This window comes from Oncorhynchus masou, chromosome 6 (genome assembly GCF_036934945.1).
Source record: "Oncorhynchus masou masou isolate Uvic2021 chromosome 6, UVic_Omas_1.1, whole genome shotgun sequence".
Classification (NCBI taxonomy): domain Eukaryota; kingdom Metazoa; phylum Chordata; class Actinopteri; order Salmoniformes; family Salmonidae; genus Oncorhynchus; species Oncorhynchus masou.
Genome location: NC_088217.1, coordinates 70,028,142 through 70,048,850, shown reverse-complemented (window position 1 = coordinate 70,048,850; position 20,709 = coordinate 70,028,142). Strand labels below are relative to the sequence as shown.

The following is a 20,709-nucleotide window of genomic DNA, read 5'->3' as shown; positions in this document are numbered from 1 at the left end:
AACAACGCCGATGTTTAAAACTTGATGGAAAACATACATTCAAATAAAAAATACCAATCAATTGTAAAAAAAAAAATTTTTTAACTTTATTGATAACAATAAGGTACATTACCAACGACACTCCATTGTCTTTCAGAGACGGAATCAAACTCCTTCAAAACACACAACACAACTAACTACGATCAACTCAGCCAACAAATGATTTCCTGCATTGGTAAAGAACAAGCAGTAACACTTCTTCAGTTGCAGTTACTCAAAAGGTTTTAATGACATGTACTGAAAGTTAATGGAGAACGAAAAAAAGGGAATATACCACACAACAAAAAAGCAGCGGGCTTTTATACACATTCTTCATTAGTATTTACAGCACAAGTGACATGGTAGAATATGCTGATTTACTAGTTTGGTATCAAACCCAGGTATCAATTTCTATTCTTATCTGTATTGCATCAGAAATCAAGCAATCATACATACGAATCTTAAACAAGTATAACTTAAAACATACAATAACCACTTCTCAGTATAAATGTTGTTTTGCAAATAAACATGCACAATGCATTTAAAAAAAAAACCCAACAACATCTATGTCGATTTACCATGTGCGTTTATGGTAGCTTTCCTCACATAAACACTAGCGAGTGGCTTGCACCCCGAACAACGAACTTACAGAAGACGTGATGCAGCTGAAGGTTGAGCTTGAAACCATTCCTCAATTCCAAATAGTACCCTACACATTCTCTTTATATCCAGCCAAATAATCCCTTTACTTTTAATAAGGCACTTTTTTTCTCTCTCTCATTATACCTTCATCTATACACAAAGTTCTAAATCCTTCTATTAAATTTGAATCCAATGAATAATTACATGAGTGCGCCATGTTATAAAAGTATCCTCTGTGTGCATGGTTTGTTTTAATTGGCGTAACTACAGACTCGCCGAGGTTATATTTTAAAACAAGCGCTGACATTCGATGAAAGAAGTTAATATGTGTGGAGGCAGGTAAAGTAAAATAAAATACAACAAAAAACCATGTGCAACATAAGCACTTGTTTAGTTGTAAACACAGTCAAATGTACAATGCAGTCATAGATACTCGCTCGGCCTACTAAAGTATGAAATTAAAATGTAAATGGCCAGTGATGACAAATCACACCAAGCATGTTGAAAGACAAGTGTTTGGTACTGAACAATATACACTGAAAATGGTCAAAGCATATTCACTGCAAAAAAAAAAACAAGTATTCAAGTTGTAAATCTATCTAAGTGTCTTTACACAGCTCGATAAGGCAACAACAGCATACAACTAACATTCTCCAACAGTTAAATTCCAAATGAAAGACAAATGAGAAAAAACTCTATATTTTTTTTATTGTATTTTTTTGCCCACTGATGTCCCCAGCAGACAGTTTGACACACCAGACAGTTTGACACCTGCTGATGGAAGGTGTTTCTTTGCTATAGGTGAGGTTCCTCTATGGATGACCTCTAGGATGACCTGAGCAAGTTGCTCATCACTGGAATCAGAGAAAGCACAGAAATAATGGTTATGTTAACAATATTTTTTAAAAACAATGCATTGGAATTTAAAATAACATAAACGCCTACTCGGCAGACCTTTCTCCAGAGGCTTCCCTTGCCCTAATCTGCAGGAAAGAAAAGGAGAGCAGAGAGAAGTAAAGAAACAGAGGAGTAGCAGGACCCACCCAGAGAAAAGGCAGGAAAATAGAACAGGAATAGTAGAATGAGATAGTAGGTAGGCAGTATATAGTAAGGTAGTAGATAGTGTTGGTAGTATATTGGAGTAGTAGGTAGAATATTGGAGTAGTAGGTAGTATATTGGAGTAGTAGGTAGTATATTGGAGTAGTAGGTAGAATATTGGAGTAGTAGGTAGAATATTGGAGTAGTAGGTAGTATATTGGAGTAGTAGGTAGAATTTACCGAGGTTAGCTAGCCAGCTATTTGTCGTCCTTAACGTAGGAAATGCTGCTAGCTAGCTAGCCAACAGCTAGCCAACCTCTACCGAATTGAACTCCAACTACCCGGTCAACATTCCGCGTCGTTCCACAGGTAGTATCACATTTTCATTTCACTTCATTACAGTACAACGGTTTGATTTGTTTGATCGTAGCTAGCCAGCTACATAGCCGTCTTTGTTTCTAAGACAATTGTGTAGTCTAGAGCGATTTTCTAGGTTAGCTGGCCAGCTATTGTCGTTCTTCTAACGTAGCTAGCCAGCTAGCCCCGAATAGCAGCACTGTTGTAACTATTACAGTACAACGGTTTGTTTTGTTTGATCGTAGCTAGCTAGCTACATAGCCGTCTTTGTATCTAAGACAATTGTGTAGCCTAGAGCGATTTTCTAGGTTAGCCAGCCAGCTATTGTCGTTCTTTTAAGTAACGGAACGCAATCAACCTTGCTAGCTAGCCAGCTAGCCCCCGAATAGCAGCACTGTAGAAACTATTACACTCGACGGAACGACTTGATTAGTGTAGTGTCAACATCGCAGCCACTACCAGCTAGCCTACTCCAGCAGTACTGTTTCATTTCAATCATTTTAGTCAATAAGATTCTTGCTACGTAAGCTTAACTTTCTGAACATTCGAGACGTGTAGTCCACTTGTCATTCCAATCTCCTTTGCATTAGCGTAGCCTCTTCTGTACCCTGTTAACTATGTGTCTATCTATCCCTGTTCTCTCCTCTCTGCACAGACCATACAAACGCTCCACACCGCGTGGCCGCGGCCACCCTAATCTGGTGGTCCCAGCGCGCACGACCCACGTGGAGTTCCTGGTCTCCGGTAGCCTCTGGAACTGCCGATCTGCGGCCAACAAGGCAGAGTTCATCTCAGCCTATGCCTCCCTCCAGTCCCTCGACTTCCTGGCACTGACGGAAACATGGATCACCACAGATAACACTGCTACTCCTACTGCTCTCTCTTCGTCCGCCCACGTGTTCTCGCACACCCCGAGAGCTTCTGGTCAGCGGGGTGGTGGCACCGGGATCCTCATCTCTCCCAAGTGGTCATTCTCTCTCTCTCCCCTTACCCATCTATCTATCGCCTCCTTTGAATTCCATGCTGTCACAGTTACCAGCCCTTTCAAGCTTAACATTCTTATCATTTATCGCCCTCCAGGTTCCCTCGGAGAGTTCATCAATGAGCTTGATGCCTTGATAAGCTCCTTTCCTGAGGACGGCTCACCTCTCACAGTCCTGGGCGACTTTAACCTCCCCACGTCTACCTTTGACTCATTCCTCTCTGCCTCCTTCTTTCCACTCCTCTCCTCTTTTGACCTCACCCTCTCACCTTCCCCCTACTCACAAGGCAGGCAATACGCTCGACCTCATCTTTACTAGATGCTGTTCTTCCACTAACCTCACTGCAACTCCCCTCCAAGTCTCCGACCACTACCTTGTATCCTTTTCCCTCTCGCTCTCATCCAACACTTCCCACACTGCCCCTACTCGGATGGTATCGCGCCGTCCCAACCTTCGCTCTCTCTCCCCCGCTACTCTTTCCTCTTCCATCCTTTCATCTCTTCCCTCTGCTCATACCTTCTCCAACCTTTCTCCTGACTCTGCCTCCTCAACCCTCCTCTCTTCCCTTTCTGCATCCTTTGACTCTCTATGTCCCCTATCCTCCAGGCCGGCTCGGTCCTCCCCTCCCGCTCCGTGGCTCGATGACTCATTGCGAGCTCACAGAACAGAGCTCCGGGCAGCCGAGCGGAAATGGAGGAAAACTCGCCTCCCTGCGGACCTGGCATCCTTTCACTCCCTCCTCTCTACATTTTCCTCCTCTGTCTCTGCTGCTAAAGCCACTTTCTACCACTCTAAATTCCAAGCATCTGCCTCTAACCCTAGGAAGCTCTTTGCCACCTTCTCCTCCCTTCTGAATCCTCCTCCCCCTCCCCCCCCTCCTCCCTCTCTGCAGATGACTTCGTCAACCATTTTGAAAAGAAGGTCGACGACATCCGATCCTCGTTTGCTAAGTCAAACGACACCGCTGGTTCTGCTCACACTGCCCTACCCTGTGCTCTGACCTCTTTCTCCCCTCTCTCTCCAGATGAAATCTCGCTTCTTGTGACGGCCGGCCGCCCAACAACCTGCCCGCTCGACCCTATCCCCTCCTCTCTCCTCCAGACCATTTCCGGGGACCTTCTCCCTTACCTCACCTCGCTCATCAACTCATCCCTGACCGCTGGCTACGTCCCTTCCGTCTTCAAGAGAGCGAGAGTTGCACCCCTTCTGAAGAAACCTACACTCGATCCCTCCGATGTCAACAACTACAGACCAGTATCCCTTCTTTCTTTTCTCTCCAAAACTCTTGAACGTGCCGTCCTTGGCCAGCTCTCCCTCTATCTCTCTCAGAATGACCTTCTTGATCCAAATCAGTCAGGTTTCAAGACTAGTCATTCAACTGAGACTGCTCTTCTCTGCATCACGGAGGCGCTCCGCACTGCTAAAGCTAACTCTCTCTCCTCTGCTCTCATCCTTCTAGACCTATCGGCTGCCTTCGATACTGTGAACCATCAGATCCTCCTCTCCACCCTCTCCGAGTTGGGCATCTCCGGCGCGGCCCACGCTTGGATTGCGTCCTACCTGACAGGTCGCTCCTACCAGGTGGCGTGGCGAGAATCTGTCTCCTCGCCACGCGCTCTCACCACTGGTGTCCCCCAGGGCTCTGTTCTAGGCCCTCTCCTATTCTCGCTATACACCAAGTCACTTGGCTCTGTCATAACCTCACATGGTCTCTCCTATCATTGCTATGCAGACGACACACAATTAATCTTCTCCTTTCCCCCTTCTGATGACCAGGTGGCGAATCGCATCTCTGCATGTCTGGCAGACATATCAGTGTGGATGACGGATCACCACCTCAAGCTGAACCTCGGCAAGACGGAGCTGCTCTTCCTCCCGGGGAAGGACTGCCCGTTCCATGACCTCGCCATCACGGTTGACAACTCCATTGTGTCCTCCTCCCAGAGCGCTAAGAACCTTGGCGTGATCCTGGACAACACCCTGTCGTTCTCAACCAACATCATGGCGGTGGCCCGTTCCTGTAGGTTCATGCTCTACAACATCCGCAGAGTACGACCCTGCCTCACACAGGAAGCGGCGCAGGTCCTAATCCAGGCACTTGTCATCTCCCGTCTGGATTACTGCAACTCGCTGTTGGCTGGGCTCCCTGCCTGTGCCATTAAACCCCTACAACTCATCCAGAACGCCGCAGCCCGTCTGGTGTTCAACCTTCCCAAGTTCTCTCACGTCACCCCGCTCCTCCGCTCTCTCCACTGGCTTCCAGTTGAAGCTCGCATCCGCTACAAGACCATGGTGCTTGCCTACGGAGCTGTGAGGGGAACGGCACCGCAGTACCTCCAGGCTCTGATCAGGCCCTACACCCAAGCAAGGGCACTGCGTTCATCCACCTCTGGCCTGCTCGCCTCCCTACCATTGAGGAAGTACAGTTCCCGCTCAGCCCAGTCAAAACTGTTCGCTGCTCTGGCCCCCCAATGGTGGAACAAACTCCCTCACGACGCCAGGACAGCGGAGTCAATCACCACCTTCCGGAGACACCTGAAACCCCACCTCTTCAAGGAATACCTAGGATAGGATAAGTAATCCTTCTCACCCCCCCCCCCCCCCCTTAATGACTTAGATGCACTATTGTAAAGTGGCTGTTCCACTGGATGTCAGAAGGTGAATTCACCAATTTGTAAGTCGCTCTGGATAAGAGCGTCTGCTAAATGACTTAAATGTAATGTAAATGTAATATTGGAGTAGTAGGTAGTATATTGGAGTAGTAGGTAGTATATTGGAGTAGTAGGTAGAATATTGGAGTAGTAGGTAGTATATTGGAGTAATATGTAGAATATTGGAGTAGTAGGTATTATATTGGAGTAGTAGGTAGTATATTGGAGTAGTATGTAGAATATTGGAGTAGTAGGTAGTATATTGGAGTAGTAGGTAGTATATTGGAGTAGTAGGTAGAATATTGGAGTAGTAGGTAGTATATTGGAGTAGTAGGTAGTATATTGGAGTAGTAGGTAGTATATTGGAGTAATAGGTAGAATATTGGAGTAGTAGGTAGTATATTGGAGTAGTAGGTAGTATATTGGAGTAGGAGGTAGTATATTGGAGTAGTATATTGGAGTAGTGAGTATTATATTGGAGTAGTAAGTAGTATATTGGAGTAGTAGGTAGTATATTGGAGTAGTAGGTAGTATATTGGAGTAGTAGGTAGTATATTGGAGTAGTAGGTAGTATATTGGAGTAGTAAGTAGTATATTGGAGTAGTGAGTATTATATTGGAGTAGTAAGTAGTATATTGGAGTAGTAGGTAGTATATTGGAGTAGTAGGTAGTATATTGGAGTAGTAAGTAGTATATTGGAGTAGTAGGTAGTATATTGGAGTAGTAGGTAGTATATTGGAGTAGTAGGTAGTATATTGGAGTAGTAGGTAGTATATTGGAGTAGTAAGTAGTATATTGGAGTAGTGGGTATTATATTGGAGTAGTAAGTAGTATATTGGAGTAGTAGGTAGTATATTGGAGTAGTAGGTAGTATATTGGAGTAGTAGAGAGAGAGAGAGACTAATGAGATTGTGTAATAACTAGTGCTTACCTTGGGGATCAGACTGAGCTCCATGTGCGTTCTTTCCACTTTCTGGGTCTTCACCTGAATGGAGAAATACATAAGCAATTGCATTTAAGAAAATGTTATGTGCCACAGACAACTTTATAGTGGGACCTCTAGACCCTTGTATCTTGCCCTGAGACATGTCTGTAGACTTCTATTAGGTGCCATACAGGAATCTACAGCCAAGGCAACCTTGTATCCACTACTGCACATACTGTACTGTACGTATCCCAGTCCCATTCACTCACCTCCCTGAACCTTGAAACACAGTTTCTTCTTTTGGTAGGCAAAGTAGCTGGAGGCAGCACCAAGGAGGGCCACTCCTATTCCACTCACTATGCCAGCGATCTGACCAGATCCAGCTTCTTCACCTACACAACAAAAAGATCCATTGTTGATGTTTAGTTGATAAGGTTACGCTAGATATTTTCTCTCTGAGTAATTCTTTGAAAAATATATTAAAGAAAGTGTTTGTGAGTGAGGCTATCATTCATGTTGCATAACATGCCTTTTTTCCCCACAAAAACATACAGCTCTTGTCTGGTTGCACACCAACGGAAAACATTTTGGAACTATACCATAATTCCACAAGGTGGTGGTCGAGAGCCTTTTTATGACGGCTTCTAGTTGTAATGTGCTGGCAAAGTGTTTCTGGGTGGAAAATAGTGCAACAGAATAGTATGGGGACTGAAACACAAATTTTCCGGAGTTTCTCTTTAAAAACATCTTAAAACTATCTCGACAAAAGACATGAAACCATGAAACCTCAGAGAAAGCCACAACCCAGTGATACAGTGAAGGACATAACACGAACCCAACTCCAAGGATACAGAAAGTAACAAAGAAAGAAATACACAACAGGATTACAGTGAGCAAACACTTGAATTTTGATGAATAAACCTTACAAGTAGAAACTGGATTTTCCCATAGAGAACCACTGTGAGTAACAGTGTATCATGCATGGAAACAGGGCGGTGCCCAGGGTAAAAACAGGATGAATCCCCAACAAACGGTGACTTACTGCTGAAGAATGCAACCTTCCCGCCTGTGGCTACAATCGTACAGTTCAGTCCAATAACCTTCGCTCACAGTCACACATGCAAGCTACATTCTTCAAGAGCCGGTTGCAAGGATTCCATCAACAGAAACCACGCTGTGTTATAGATCCTCTGCAGAACACCGTAAATCAGAACACCGTTCAGCAGGCTTTATTACCATTTGAACAGACAAACAACAGACAAAGAGACGACAATGGCAATGTGTTGATCGCTAACCTCACTGTTGTAACACACACGTCGTAAGAAAAAGAAGGAGCCGCATGCTTCTAACATGGTAAGACACGTTGTAATGGGAACAAGATTTTGTATTTGAATGCAAGTGGCCAAAGAAAACGTAACCCAATGAAAGTCAACTTCCAACCTTACAGGAACATTCACCACGATACATAAATCATTTGTAAACGCACAATATATATTTTTTAACGTGTATAACCCCTACTGGCTTAGCACATATATCCTTCAGTGTTTCAGAATAAGTCATTAACGTAAGTCAATATTGGAATATGAGAGAACTGCATGTCCGGTTGTTCGAGAACACATTAGCACAACCGAGTGCTGTGAAGTTCGGCTATGCTAGGAATGTGTGCTGACTAGGCCTCTGTGAGGGGCTGTTAAGGCTAGGCTGCAAAAGCCTTCGTAAGTAACAGGCTTAGGGTACAGTAACGATGGGCATGCTATGACAAGATGCGACACAGGGAAGAAATTCATACAAAGACCTCCCATGAGTGTCAGACATCTGTTTTACATCTGGACTACGAGCAATAATTGTCAAAAAATTGTAAACATAGAGGGCTTCTCTAGCCTTTATATACCTTCATTATTTTTGCATTAATTGCTATGTCATTTGGAAAGACTACCACACAAGAAGGAACACACATACGAAACAACTACACGCAGTGCATAAGAATGCCTCAAACACCATACTAACAGTGGGAAGTGTGGTTTCCACTGACAAGTGGCCAAATATGCAGCCCGAAAATGGGTGGGGGGGACAATAAAATCAACCGTGATAATATCAGTAACAACTATCTTTAGGCTTATAACTGTAACATTTTACCAAACAGAATCCCATAAGCTCAACACACAGGAATGATTCAGAAACTGACTTCAGGAAGTAGAGAGAAAGGTGGGGTGTCAGAGGGGATGAGAGCACGCCCACCCCTTAAGGGATAAAACCTCTGAACTTTGTACCAACCCTTGTACTAACCCTAGCTTTAACCCAGGGAAAACTGGAGCCTACACTCAGAAAAACAGGATCTCTCCAGAACCTAAAAGAGTTATTCGGGTGTCCTGTAGGAGAATCCTGTTTGGTTCCAGGTAGAACCAAAGAGAGTTCCACATGGAACCCAGAAGGGTTATCCTATAGGGACAGCCGAATAAACCCTTTGGAACCATTTTTTCTCTCGAAGAGCGTACAAATCATTGCTTTGTAAGATCAGCCCTGAGACGTGTTTTAAAGCACCTCAAACCTTTTAACACCATGTAAACAACTAATCAGAACACTCCCTCAGATCTGAGCACCAATCAGAACATAGGTGGATAGATGTCTCCCTGATTCCTGAAAGTCACTGGGGGCTCCTTTATTGGCCCACATTCAAAAGCTCCATGGCCTTCTCTAACAGAGGCACCACTGCCTGCTTTATGTTGGAAAGCCAAACATGGGCACCCTCTGGCATGTTAGCATCTAGCATAGATAGATAGACCTCCTCCTCTCAGGGCAGCCCTTTCATGAGTTGTATGATTCATTTTCAGAGTCTGTGCTGTGTTTGGCTTGAAACAGGAAGTATAAAATAACATAATCCAACCGTGAGGAGCACACACTAAAACCGGGGCAATCAGCCAACTTCATCAAAGACAGGAAACGGATATTACTATAAAAGCACGGAGCTTAGTCCCTCAAACGGTGTGGGAAGAATTCACTGTCACTGAGATTCTTCACACTGCAGGCCTTTGACATCATGGTGAAGATGAGTGGTGAGAGTTAAATGAGAAGACTTGGTGTGGGTACAGTGGGCGAATACAGACTAAAGATTCCACCTAAATCTGGTGCGGAATAGCCGCTCAACTTGACAAAACGGCACCCCATATATTTCCTCCTCTGAGACGCTTGATAATTAACACGACTTATTGTAGAAGTGAATGGATTGATTGTTTTACCTTGAGGTTGGTCTGCAGGAGCACCACCACCTCCTGAAAAGGGAAAAATAAAGTGAGAAAGTAAGCAATAAGTCCATATGTTTGTGTACTTTGATTTCGCAGTATTACTGTTTTGGATCAGTTTTACGAGCAGCACGCAAGAACTTCAGACAAACTTCAGACAAACAGTAAGTAATATATAAGTGACGTACCATTGGGATCTGAGGGCGCTGGGTCAGCTGCACGTGCTATATATTTAAAAAATTAAAAAAACAGAGCAAAGTGAGACACTTCTACTCGCTCTGTAGTATATACTTCTAGACATACTGTACATAGAAGTAGCTCGAGGCCTGTGTGTTCTATTTACATGTACGTGCAAATGTTCATGAAGACTTCGGAGATTTATTGTATAAAGACTTCATAGAGTTGGTCAAATATTTCCAGATTCCTTTTAAACATGTTGTCTTTAACTGTGAGGGTTGAAACCACCCCCTTACACGGAGTTTAATGACAGGTTATTTCAGTTTGTTCCCAGCTCCTCTGGACTCTCCACAGTATCATGCAGGATAGCGTCAGACTAACAGGCATATGGCACGAATTACATTGGTAACCATGAGGGGTTTTTCTCTTCCCTATTTTTGCTTTTCTTCTCTCTTTTGTAAAGAACAAGTAATTATTTCCATTCTAAGTGACTAACAGGAAAAGGAAAGAGGAAATGCGTATACAGTTTTAAGACAGAACGGTTCTGTTTTAGTCCACAGTGAATGTAGCACTGCAATTAACTTCAATATAGCAACAATGGACAATTTCTGTCGGGTCCCCAGCCTCCCCGACATACTCTACTGTGTGTATTCTGGCGTAGGCTAGTCTGAGTAGAAATGACTCTCCCTCGACGGTAAGGTTGCAGGCCTACTGTTGGAAGTCAAACCCATTAACTCATTTGTATGAACAGCACCGGTTGTCTGGCCTGTGACACTGCATGTAAACGTATTCAATGACAAAGGCCTTAAATGTCCTACCTCCACCTCCCTTGCCGGGATCAGGCTTGTAGTTATCGTTATCGCTCAAATCAAACAGGTCATTGTCTCCGAAGGACCCGCCACCTTCCAGATGAAAACAGTATAGCAACGGGTGAGTCGGTAACAATTACCACCGCTTTCCAGAGATTCCTGAGAGTCCATATTAACAATACACAGTAGCACACACATAGTATATGATCATCAAACAGAGGAAATGAAGGGATATATCCCATGCTTAGTACCGGTGCCTCCATCTTTCGGTGGAACAACAGCTGGTTTACCCGGTACGGGATCTATGGATGATAAGACATTAGAGCACAAGGGAGAGGAGTGGGAAGAGGACCATTATTTATATTACATTATAACACGTTATAATAACATTATAACATGTTTTCACACTGGGAAGCATTCCACTAGTCCCTCATACCATTTCGTCCGACATTAGATGTGAAAACATCAGCACCTACAATCACTTAAGCTCTTAAGGGAAAGTGACCATCTGGTTTAGCAGGTTTTGAAAGCTCAAGAGGCCCAGCTTCTTATTAAGAGAGGTGAGAGTCACTGGAAGCAAAGCAAAGGGAACCTCCTTTACATACCCAGCCATCACCATGTCTCAAGACAAAGGGTGCTTGCTGGGTATGTAAAGGCTGCTGAGGCAAAGCTTAATCATAGGTAGCAGTGGGTAGGTATGATTCATCACAATTATTTGACCTTTATTTAACTAGGCAAGTCTTAAAGAACCAATTCTTCTTTCTCAATGACGACCTAGGAACAGTGGGTTAACTGCCTTGTTTAGGGGCAGAATGACAGATTTTTACCTTGTCAGCTCAGGGATTCAATCTTGCAACCTTTCGGTTACTAGTCCAACGCTCTAACCACTAGGCTACCTGCCGCACCCAGTTGATTACTTGATTTGAATGATTTATTGATTGTTTGTTTGATTGATTGATCGATTGGGTTAAGTAAACAGGGAGGTAGGGACAAAGAGGGAATCCTCAATATAGACCTGCACGAAATAGAACGACTTCTTCCCTAGACTGAGAACCTAACAATAACTCTGGCTTTACCTGGACCCAAGGCATCAGACAGGTCAAAACCCATCCCATCTATGAAGAGAAAATAGAACAGAAAACATATGGATTCTATGATTGTATCATTTGCAATGGATGACATCTCCCATCTTGAGGTCAATATTCGATTTGCTTTAGGTATCAGAACCAGGGCTTAAAAGTGACTATTTGGTCTGCAGCAACTGTGGCAGGTACCTGCCACTCAGAATTTTTTACCAGCCAAAGCATTTAACATAAAAAAAAACGGATGACCACGGTTTGTAATGTTTCCAAAACAAGAAATGTATTAGTAAGAAGTAATGTGGTATATTGCTCAATTTCACCACATTTTTGTGACGTGAGTCTTTTAACCAAAATATCAGGTGAGATATATTTTTCAGCTGCCCCTTTAAGGGCGGGAGGTTACCTTGGTAAATGCGACACCGGAGTTGTGTCATGTGTTTTGTGTGTGTGTGAGATTTGCGATCAAGCAGCAGCCTCAAACTAACGTTTAAAAACAACTGAGCTTCTGAAATAAACAATGTAAATAGCCAAGAAACACAAGGACACCGTCTCACTTTGTAGACTTTTGAGTAAATTAGACCAACTTTTATGCCTGTGCGCAGCACCTCCAAAAAATGAATCTATCAGCACTTCACGCAGAGCGCACAGCTCTCCTGTCAGGCAGTGTTGCTGCGTGAGGTGGGATATAGGATTCATATTTCATTGTGCAATTAGGAACTATGAAACAAAACAGCAGAAATACTCTGAAAACAGCTACTGACGCACTTTTCTTCAATAAATTTCAACTCGCACTTTTGACTATTTTATTCACAAATGTAACACTCGCACTGTAGAGACCTGCAAGTTGAACACCGTGGCTGGTGAAATAGACATTCTTACCCGCCAATACCTAAATCTACCCACATCTGGCGGGTGGCGGATGTTCATTTTATGCACTGATCAGAATGTCTTCCTGTGTTCTTTAATCTGATAGCTAGAATCCTGATCAAATAGGATGGATGCTGTAATTACAAGTGATTAGTGTTACTTCAGCTGGTTGAGTTAATTTACTTACCCTCAGCTGTTTTTTTGGGATCTACAGGTTTGGGATCTACAGGTTTGGGATCTGGAAAGGGCATCAAGTATATCAACTATAAGAGCATTGTATTCCACGTTGGGCAAATGATTGGACAACATATTTAGTTATTAGAACACATTGATGTAAATAAACACATTGGCGTATCCAGAAGATCTAAATCATCTGAGAACAGAAATAAAATCTTAGTTGAAATACATGTGAGCTATCCATTCATTTGACATTTCGATGACATTTAGACATAGATGCCTTACCAGTTCCACCTTCTTTAGGAGGGATCCCAGCTGGTTTCTCAGGCTCTAAGAGGAGGAAAGGTGAATCAAGGAAGGATGGATTAAAAAAGCCTCAACTTTAAACCATAATTCCCAGGATTTTAACCTTTGAGTCTTACCATTTTAATGCCAGGAAAGGAAAACTTTGATTAGAAATATAGCATAATAGAATAAGGTGATCCAGGTTGCGATTTGCTGAAAGGGATGGGCATTTAATTTAGCCAGTTATTACTGGTTGAATATAACTGAATACCACAACAGTCTAACTATACAATTGGATGCAGTTATAAATCTATCACCCAAATCACGCAAACTATCACGCAAACTGGATGAAAACCTTAAAGCAAATCAGTGAAAAAAGAAAACCAGAGACTAGGAATGATCCAATCTTATTATCCCAGCACCAACGAGCTGATGAGAGACTTAAACACAGCTACCTGTTGAATGAGAAGGGCAACCAAATGTAAGTCTGAGATATAGAAAAGCTCCAAGAGGAAAACCAACACCAGCTTAGATAAAGAGGGAGCCAGCTACACCTATTATTGTGTCATTTTTACCTTCTGGACCAAGAGCATCGAATAGATCAAATCCTCCTCCTGGAGATGAAGAAATGTAATGACATGTATTTATGCTTAGAGCATGACACAGAAGAATCTGGTCAGACAGAGGGTTATTTGAAGAAGTGTGACCGAATGCCGACGGAGAGATCACAGAGGAAGACAACACAAAAGGAAATCCTTGCATTAAGTTGATAAGAGTCCCCATCGGGGGCTGGGCTACCCTGCAGTCACATGCCGGGCTCGTATTCTGTTTCTTTAAAGTGGTTATTGATGTGGTTCATGTTGAGTCATGTGAGTTGTGACTAATGAGTTGTCTATGTTCCCTTGCTAGTGGCTTCATGTTGACTTCCAGAGTTGGTTTCATCTCACAGTCAGTGTAATATTAGGTGACAGGTTTCCCTACCTGGACTGGGATCCTTTGCAGGTTCCTTTGGCTGTTTTGGAATAGTAGTTATAGGGTCATCTAAACAAGGAGAGAGGTTTTTTTTGCCTTTCAGAAAATCATTCATCACATTTGAATCTATAAGGCTGGAGATGTCACATATATATATATATTTAAAAAAATCTGTATTATAACAACAGGATCATCATGTGTTATGAGTATTACGAATTCAAATGGTCATTTCTAATCATATATAAAATACTTTCAGAAGGCCTACATTATATTTGGACATTAACTCCTGTTCAGTAATAACTAATTAAGCCATTTGCATTACGCAGTATGCATTCAACTGGATCAGAGCCACACAGCGCTGTGAGCAGTGATACAGATAGGCAGAGAAGATGTACCACCTGAACACGGTGAGGAACAGCCATTACGCCTGCTTCATCATTATGAACGTCATCGACAGTAGGCTTACCTATCAACAACAGCAACAAAGATCAAGAAACTCACCGAAATCAAAGGCATCAGAAAGATCCAAGTCTGTGGGACAAAGATGACATACTATTGGTCAGCCACAATGTCCAAGACAACGGCAACACACCCACAACACTGGCTGTCTACGCATCTTAGATAGCACCACTTTCTAATCAACTAACCAAACTAGCTTAAAAAAGTTCAATGGAACCACCAGTTGCTATGTGCTTGACTTTGATATTGTGACAGTGTTTGTGCTACTTAACAGCAGGTAGTACATCCTGTATTGGTTGCCTGGTCTGGTCTGGAATACATTTGCTTACTGCGTCTGAACCTTTGACTGTATAAGAATAAGGTCCCAAGTGAAACTGAGCAGAAAAGTCAGATAGTTGCTTCTGACACTGTAAAACCAAGTGTTTAGGATCTGAACACATAACAAAACTAACACTTTTCCGAGACACCTTTTAACACGAGTCAAGGCATTTAAAATTTCGATGAAAACACATCACAGTGTTTATATTGTAAACACCAGGACATGTTTATTCATTGTAACACTTGTTAACCACATGGCGTTTAGGCACAAGGCATTTAGGTTTTAAACTCTAAACACTGGGGGTGTTGTTTTAACACTGTAGGGAGTAAAGCCGTATTTGCATATTTCAAAGCATACCTCTCGAGTGAACGTGAGAAATGCCAACCCATGACAGTGTTTGTTAGTGACAGAGACATGGTTGTTGCAATAAATTCATTTTCTGAAACGTTCACCTAGTGACTGCCTAAGTTAATGTATTTCAATTCAAGTTCAACCCTTTATGATCACATACTATACATTGAGTGTATAAAACATTAGGAACACATGTTCTTTCCATGACATAGACCGACCAGGTGAAAGCTATGATCCCTTACTGATGTCGCTTGTTAAATTCACTTCAGTCAGTGTCGATGAAGGGGAGGAGACAGGTTACAGAAGGGTTTTTAAGCCTTGAAACAATTGAGACGTGGATGGTGTGCCATTCTGAGGTTGAATGGGCAAGATAAAATATTAAAGTGCCTTTGAACAGGGTATGGTAGTAGGTGAACTGCAACGCTGTTGGGTTTTTGATGCTTAACAGTTTCCTGTGTGTATCAAGAATGGTCCAGGACAATCCAGCCAACTTGACACAAATGTGGGAAGCATTGGAGTCAACATGGGCCAGCATCCCTGAGTCCATGCCCCAACACATTTAGGCTGTTCTGAGGGCAAAAGGGGGTGCAACGCAATAGTAGGAAGGTGCTCCTAATGTTTTGTACAGTCATTGTACGTTTCACAAGGCTGCTAGTTATAGCTTAGTTAAGTTCTACATTGTAGTCTGAAAATCTTGGCTTATGTGCCACATAAGATCTGCAAGTCACAGTACGCTGGTTTGTGCTGTGATTAGTAATTCCTATCAGAATCCAGCCAGCAGGAGGATATCCAAGAATTTGAAAATTGTATCACCCACAACCTGCACATTCCAAATGACTGCCTTGGTGAAGGGCTTAATAAACAAGACAACATAAACCAGTGGTTCCCAACCAGGGGTACTAGGAGGACCCCTGGGGATACTTGGACTATCCAAAGGGACTTGAAAAGACTCATGGGACCATACTGGTAAAATACTCATGAGTGGGTAAATCAGGAATACTCCAGCAGAGCAAATACTGTCAGTGGTACAGTAACTGCAAAATGTTGGGAACCACTGACCTAAACCATCTAAACTAAAACAACCATCTCAGTAACGGGTGCAATAAATCCAACCCCAAACAGATTTGATTAGTTATTTTTTGAATTATGTTATTTATCTTTGAATAGTATAACATCAATTAATCAATCAATGTGTATAGATTTTAAAACAAACTATTCTAAAAAAAATCTAACTGCAACATAGGCATGCTGGGAAATATGATAATGACCCCCCCATGTCTTTTTCACTCTGAGAGAGTGAACAGAAATTAACTCAACACAGTCAAGTAACAACAACACCATGCAATTGAAAAAAATTCTTGAATCAAATGTCCTGTCCAGTAAGGTGACAGACATTACTAACAATGATCTGAACAAGACATGGAAAGTCACATCAACTTCTAATGATGAAATGCATGGGAAAGTAAACAGCAGTGTTCAAAATCTGAATACTTAACAAATATACAGTTGAAGCCGGAGGTTTACATACAGTTCGGTTGGAGTCATTAAAACTGTTTTTTTCAACCACTATAGTTCTGGCAAGTCGGTTAGGACATCTACTTTGTACAAGTAATTTTTCCAACAATTGTTTACAGAGATTATTTGACTTATAATTCACTGTATCACAATTCCAGTGGGTCAGAAGTTTACATACACTAAAATGACTGTGCCTTCAAACAGCTTCGAAAATTCCAGAAAATTATGTCAAGGCTTTAGAAGCTTCTGATAGGCTAATTGACATAATTTGAGTCAATTGGAGGTGTACCTGTGGATGTATTTCAAGGCCTACCTTCAAACTCAGTGCCTCTTTTCTTGACATCATGGAAAAATCTAAAGAAATCAGCCAAGACCTCAGAAAAAATATTGTAGACCTCCACAAGTCTGGTTCATCCTTGAGAGCAATTTCCAAACGCATGAGGGTACCACATTCATCTGTACAAACAATAGTACGCAAGTCTAAACACCATGGGACCACGCAGCCGTCATACCGCTCAGGAAGGAGACACGTTCTGTCTCCTAGAGATGAATGTACTTTGGTGCGAAAAGTGCAAATCAATCCCAGAACAACAGCAAAGGACCTTGTGAAGATTCTGGAGGAAACAGGTACAAAAGTATCTATATCCACAGTAAAACGAATCCGACATCGACATAACCTGAAAGGCTGCTCAGCAAGGAAGAAACCACTGCTCCAAAACCGCCATAAAAAAGCCAGCGTACGGTTTGCAACTGCACATGGGTACAAAGATCGTACTTTTTGGAGAAATATCCTCTGGTCTCATGAAAGAAAAATAGAACTGTTTTGCCATAATGATCCTTGTTATGTTTGGGGGGAAAAGGGGGAGGATTGCAAGCCGAAGAACACTATCCCAACCGTGAAGCATGGGGGTGGCAGCATCATATTGTGGGGGTGCTTTGCTGCAGGAGGGACTGGTGGACTTCACAAAACAGATGGCATCATGAGGTTGGGAAAATATGTGGATATATTGAAGCAACATTTCAAGACATCAGTCAGGCAGTTAAAGCTTGGTCACAAATGGGTCTTTAAAATGGACAATGACCCCAAGCATACTTCCAAAGTTGTGGCAAAATGGCTTAAGGACAACAAAGTCATCACAAAGCCCTGACCTCAATCCCATAGAACATTTGTGGGCATAACAGAAAAAGCGTGTGTGAGCAAGGAGGCCTACAAACCTGACTCAGTTACACCAGCTCTGTCAAGAGGAATGGAACAAGATTCACCCAACTTATTGTGGAAAGCTTATGGAAGGCTACCAGAAATGTTTAACCCAAGTTAAACAACTTAAAGGCAATGCTACCAAATACTAATTGAGTGTATGTAAAGTTCTGACCCACTGGGAATGTGATGAAAGAAATTAAAGCTGAAATAAATAATTCTCTCTACTATTATTCTGACATTTCACATTCTTAAAATTAAATGACGTGGTGACCTAAGGCAAGGAAGTTTTACTATAATTAAATGTCAGGAATTGTGAAAAACTGAGTTTAAATGTATATGGCTAAGGTGTACGTAAACCTCCGACTTCAACTCTATGCGTTCTCCTGACTGGAAAAAGCTGACTATCGTGTTTAATCTTGCATTCTAAATGCCTTTGTTTAAAATGAGAACCCGTATTGGCTAATCTAAATGCCTAATATTTAAGTTTTTAACACTGACATTTAGGTTATAATCGTGTCACATGTTTAATGGTTTTACAGTGTACATTCAGAAGAAAGATCAACTAACTAAATATAACCAACTAGTACTAATTATTTTCACTGTGTACTGGACTTGAGGCAATGATGGGGTAATATAAAACAGTCTTTCATCAGTTCAGTCTGGCTTTTAAATCTAGGCATCACATGTGTCATCATGAAGACAGCGTGCCCATCTGGGTAGGGGTTTTGGGCTGCATGCCTGTGGTCAACTCTAGCCAATCCTGGAGCAGCCTCACATATGAAGCCAAGAGACACAGCCATTCACAGGATGGGATATATATTTAGAATGTTATGTTCAATGGGTGCTGAGTATAACTCACAGAGGAGCTATAAGGCTGAAAAGTATTTCAAAGTCCAATATCTTATGGGCCTACAGATGTAGGATCTTAATTTGAGCCAGTTTTCTACAGCAAGAAAATAATCCTGCAGCAACAGGAAATGTGAATTATTATGTGGATTATAATTAATGGGCATTTTTGTAGTGGTTGATATATTTGTCGTAAAGGAAAAAATCAAGTCTGAAATCTCAAGTGGAAATTACAAGCTTCAGAAGCCTTTTAAAACCTCAAATACGCTACACTTTTAACATGTATTATTATTTTCAAAATTGCATTGTGGGAAAGAAGATCTGAAACATGTATTGCCAACTAAATTTGTTGTAGATACTTTTTATTTGTATTCTTTATCAACTGACACACAAGTACAGAGAGCCTACAAAGAAAATAAGGATGGCAGAGGGGGCCTTGGCTTGAAAGTGTCTTGAAAGAAGAAACACTTCAGTGAGAGAGTTGTTAGTATGCAGTACAGGGAACTGTGTTCTGCAAACCCCCTTACCTTTCAGCAATTAAAACCTGCTAGAAAACAAAACACTCTCTCTTTGCCTTTCACACTTGCTTTTCAAAGTTGTCCCCAGTTGTGCCAGTTAGCACATGTGCTTCCCTATGAGCCAAAGACACTACCCTGATTCTGAAGAGCAGACTAGACACACCCTTGAGTCATATACTACCACACTAAGATGAGTCAGAACTCTTCTGAGAGCAGTGATTATAAAACGGTACAAGAAGTACACAAGTGTTGTATTCGCCAACAACTTTGTAACAGTGTTATACTGCCTTGCTGTTAAGGTAACTGCATGTCATTCTCAGCTGTGCAACTAAAAACTGCACAGACGACTGAGCTAGGAAACAAATGCATGCAACAGGCACGTGCCCTAACACAAATAGACGTAACTCATAACATGGGGGAGGGGGACGCAGACATGGAGTTTCCCCGTCTATTTTCTTGCCTAAATCTATAATCGTATTAGTACAATTTGTAGACCAATCTTGTGTGTACCTTGCCCAAAGGATAGGCCTAAGCAAAACGTATAACTTTAAATAGGCCTACGTTACCGTCAATAAAAATACATTTTTTTTTAAAGTAAATAGCAACAATAATAGTAATGATCATCATTATCATAATATTATTATCATTATCATAATAGCTATTCATAATAGGCATAATAATGGCTTAGTTATGTATCTTGGGTGGGGAAAAAACCTTACCTTGTGTTTTCGTCCCTATAACAAGAGTTACAAGCAAGGCAATCCATAAGCAAGATTTCATGTCTGCTGAATAGGAAAGAAAACAACAGTTTCCCTGAATTATCCGATGCTGGATCGATATGGTTATTTGAACTAATTCTTTGCTCGGAGTTCTTTGTCAAAATAGATCGGTAACTTTAGGGTGTGTCAATGTGCGGTGCTGTCCCCTCGTTGTCTACCAGCACTCGAGTGTTCTCCAATTACAGATTGGCAGTCAACTTTCCAACAGAATGAAAGAGCAGTCAGGGTGGGTGTGCTGTGGTAACTTCGTAAAATAAAGGCGTAACCCTTGCCGCGCATCAGGTCACAAGCTGAGAGAAGTGAGGGGCATAAAGCCTACATTTACATTACTCGTGTTGCCTTATCGCCCATAAATTGATTGAAAATTAATGTAATTATCGCTACTGGAACTGTCTCTATTCAAGGGAAATCGTTATTTTATCAGCATATGCGTAATAGGCTACACAAACGATATTTTGCATCAATTGCATGTTTATGGTGTAATATAAAAGAAAACTG

The 20,709-nt window shown here is 42.0% G+C and overlaps 1 protein-coding gene across 4 annotated transcripts; it reads right to left on the bottom strand.

Moving 5' to 3' along the window:
• Positions 1-59: 59 nt before the first annotated feature.
• LOC135542524 (CD99 antigen-like) lies at positions 60-20,443 on the bottom strand. Of its 4 annotated transcripts, XM_064969551.1 has the most exons (15): positions 20,152-20,443; positions 14,725-14,754; positions 14,233-14,292; positions 13,827-13,865; positions 13,252-13,296; positions 12,977-13,027; positions 11,917-11,955; positions 11,092-11,142; positions 10,850-10,933; positions 10,043-10,078; positions 9,852-9,884; positions 6,885-7,007; positions 6,622-6,675; positions 1,615-1,643; positions 60-1,514 (listed from the first exon to the last, which is right to left on the bottom strand). In XM_064969551.1, exons 1-14 carry the CDS (start codon positions 20,210-20,212, stop codon positions 1,639-1,641), a joined length of 711 nt encoding a protein of 236 aa, XP_064825623.1. In that variant the 5' UTR covers positions 20,213-20,443; the 3' UTR covers positions 60-1,514; positions 1,615-1,638. The 4 variants fall into 4 exon arrangements, with proteins under 4 accessions (XP_064825623.1, XP_064825622.1, XP_064825624.1 ...); XM_064969550.1 differs by lacking the exon at positions 1,615-1,643 and having other exon boundaries at positions 20,152-20,440; XM_064969552.1 differs by lacking the exons at positions 1,615-1,643; positions 11,917-11,955 and having other exon boundaries at positions 20,152-20,439.
• Between the last annotated feature and the right edge of the window lie 266 nt (positions 20,444-20,709).

Excerpts from the sequence above, each read along its gene's own strand:
- LOC135542524 (XM_064969550.1), bottom strand. The coding sequence starts at position 20,212 with ATGAAATCTTGCTTATGGATTGCCTTGCTTGTAACTCTTGTTATAGGG. Across the intron at positions 13,297-13,826 it reads CGATGCTCTTGGTCCAGAAG|AGCCTGAGAAACCAGCTGGG; the intron begins GTAAAAATGACA and ends TCCTCCTCTTAG. Across the intron at positions 13,028-13,251 it reads TCCTAAAGAAGGTGGAACTG|ATCCCAAACCTGTAGATCCC; the intron begins GTAAGGCATCTA and ends TGCCCTTTCCAG.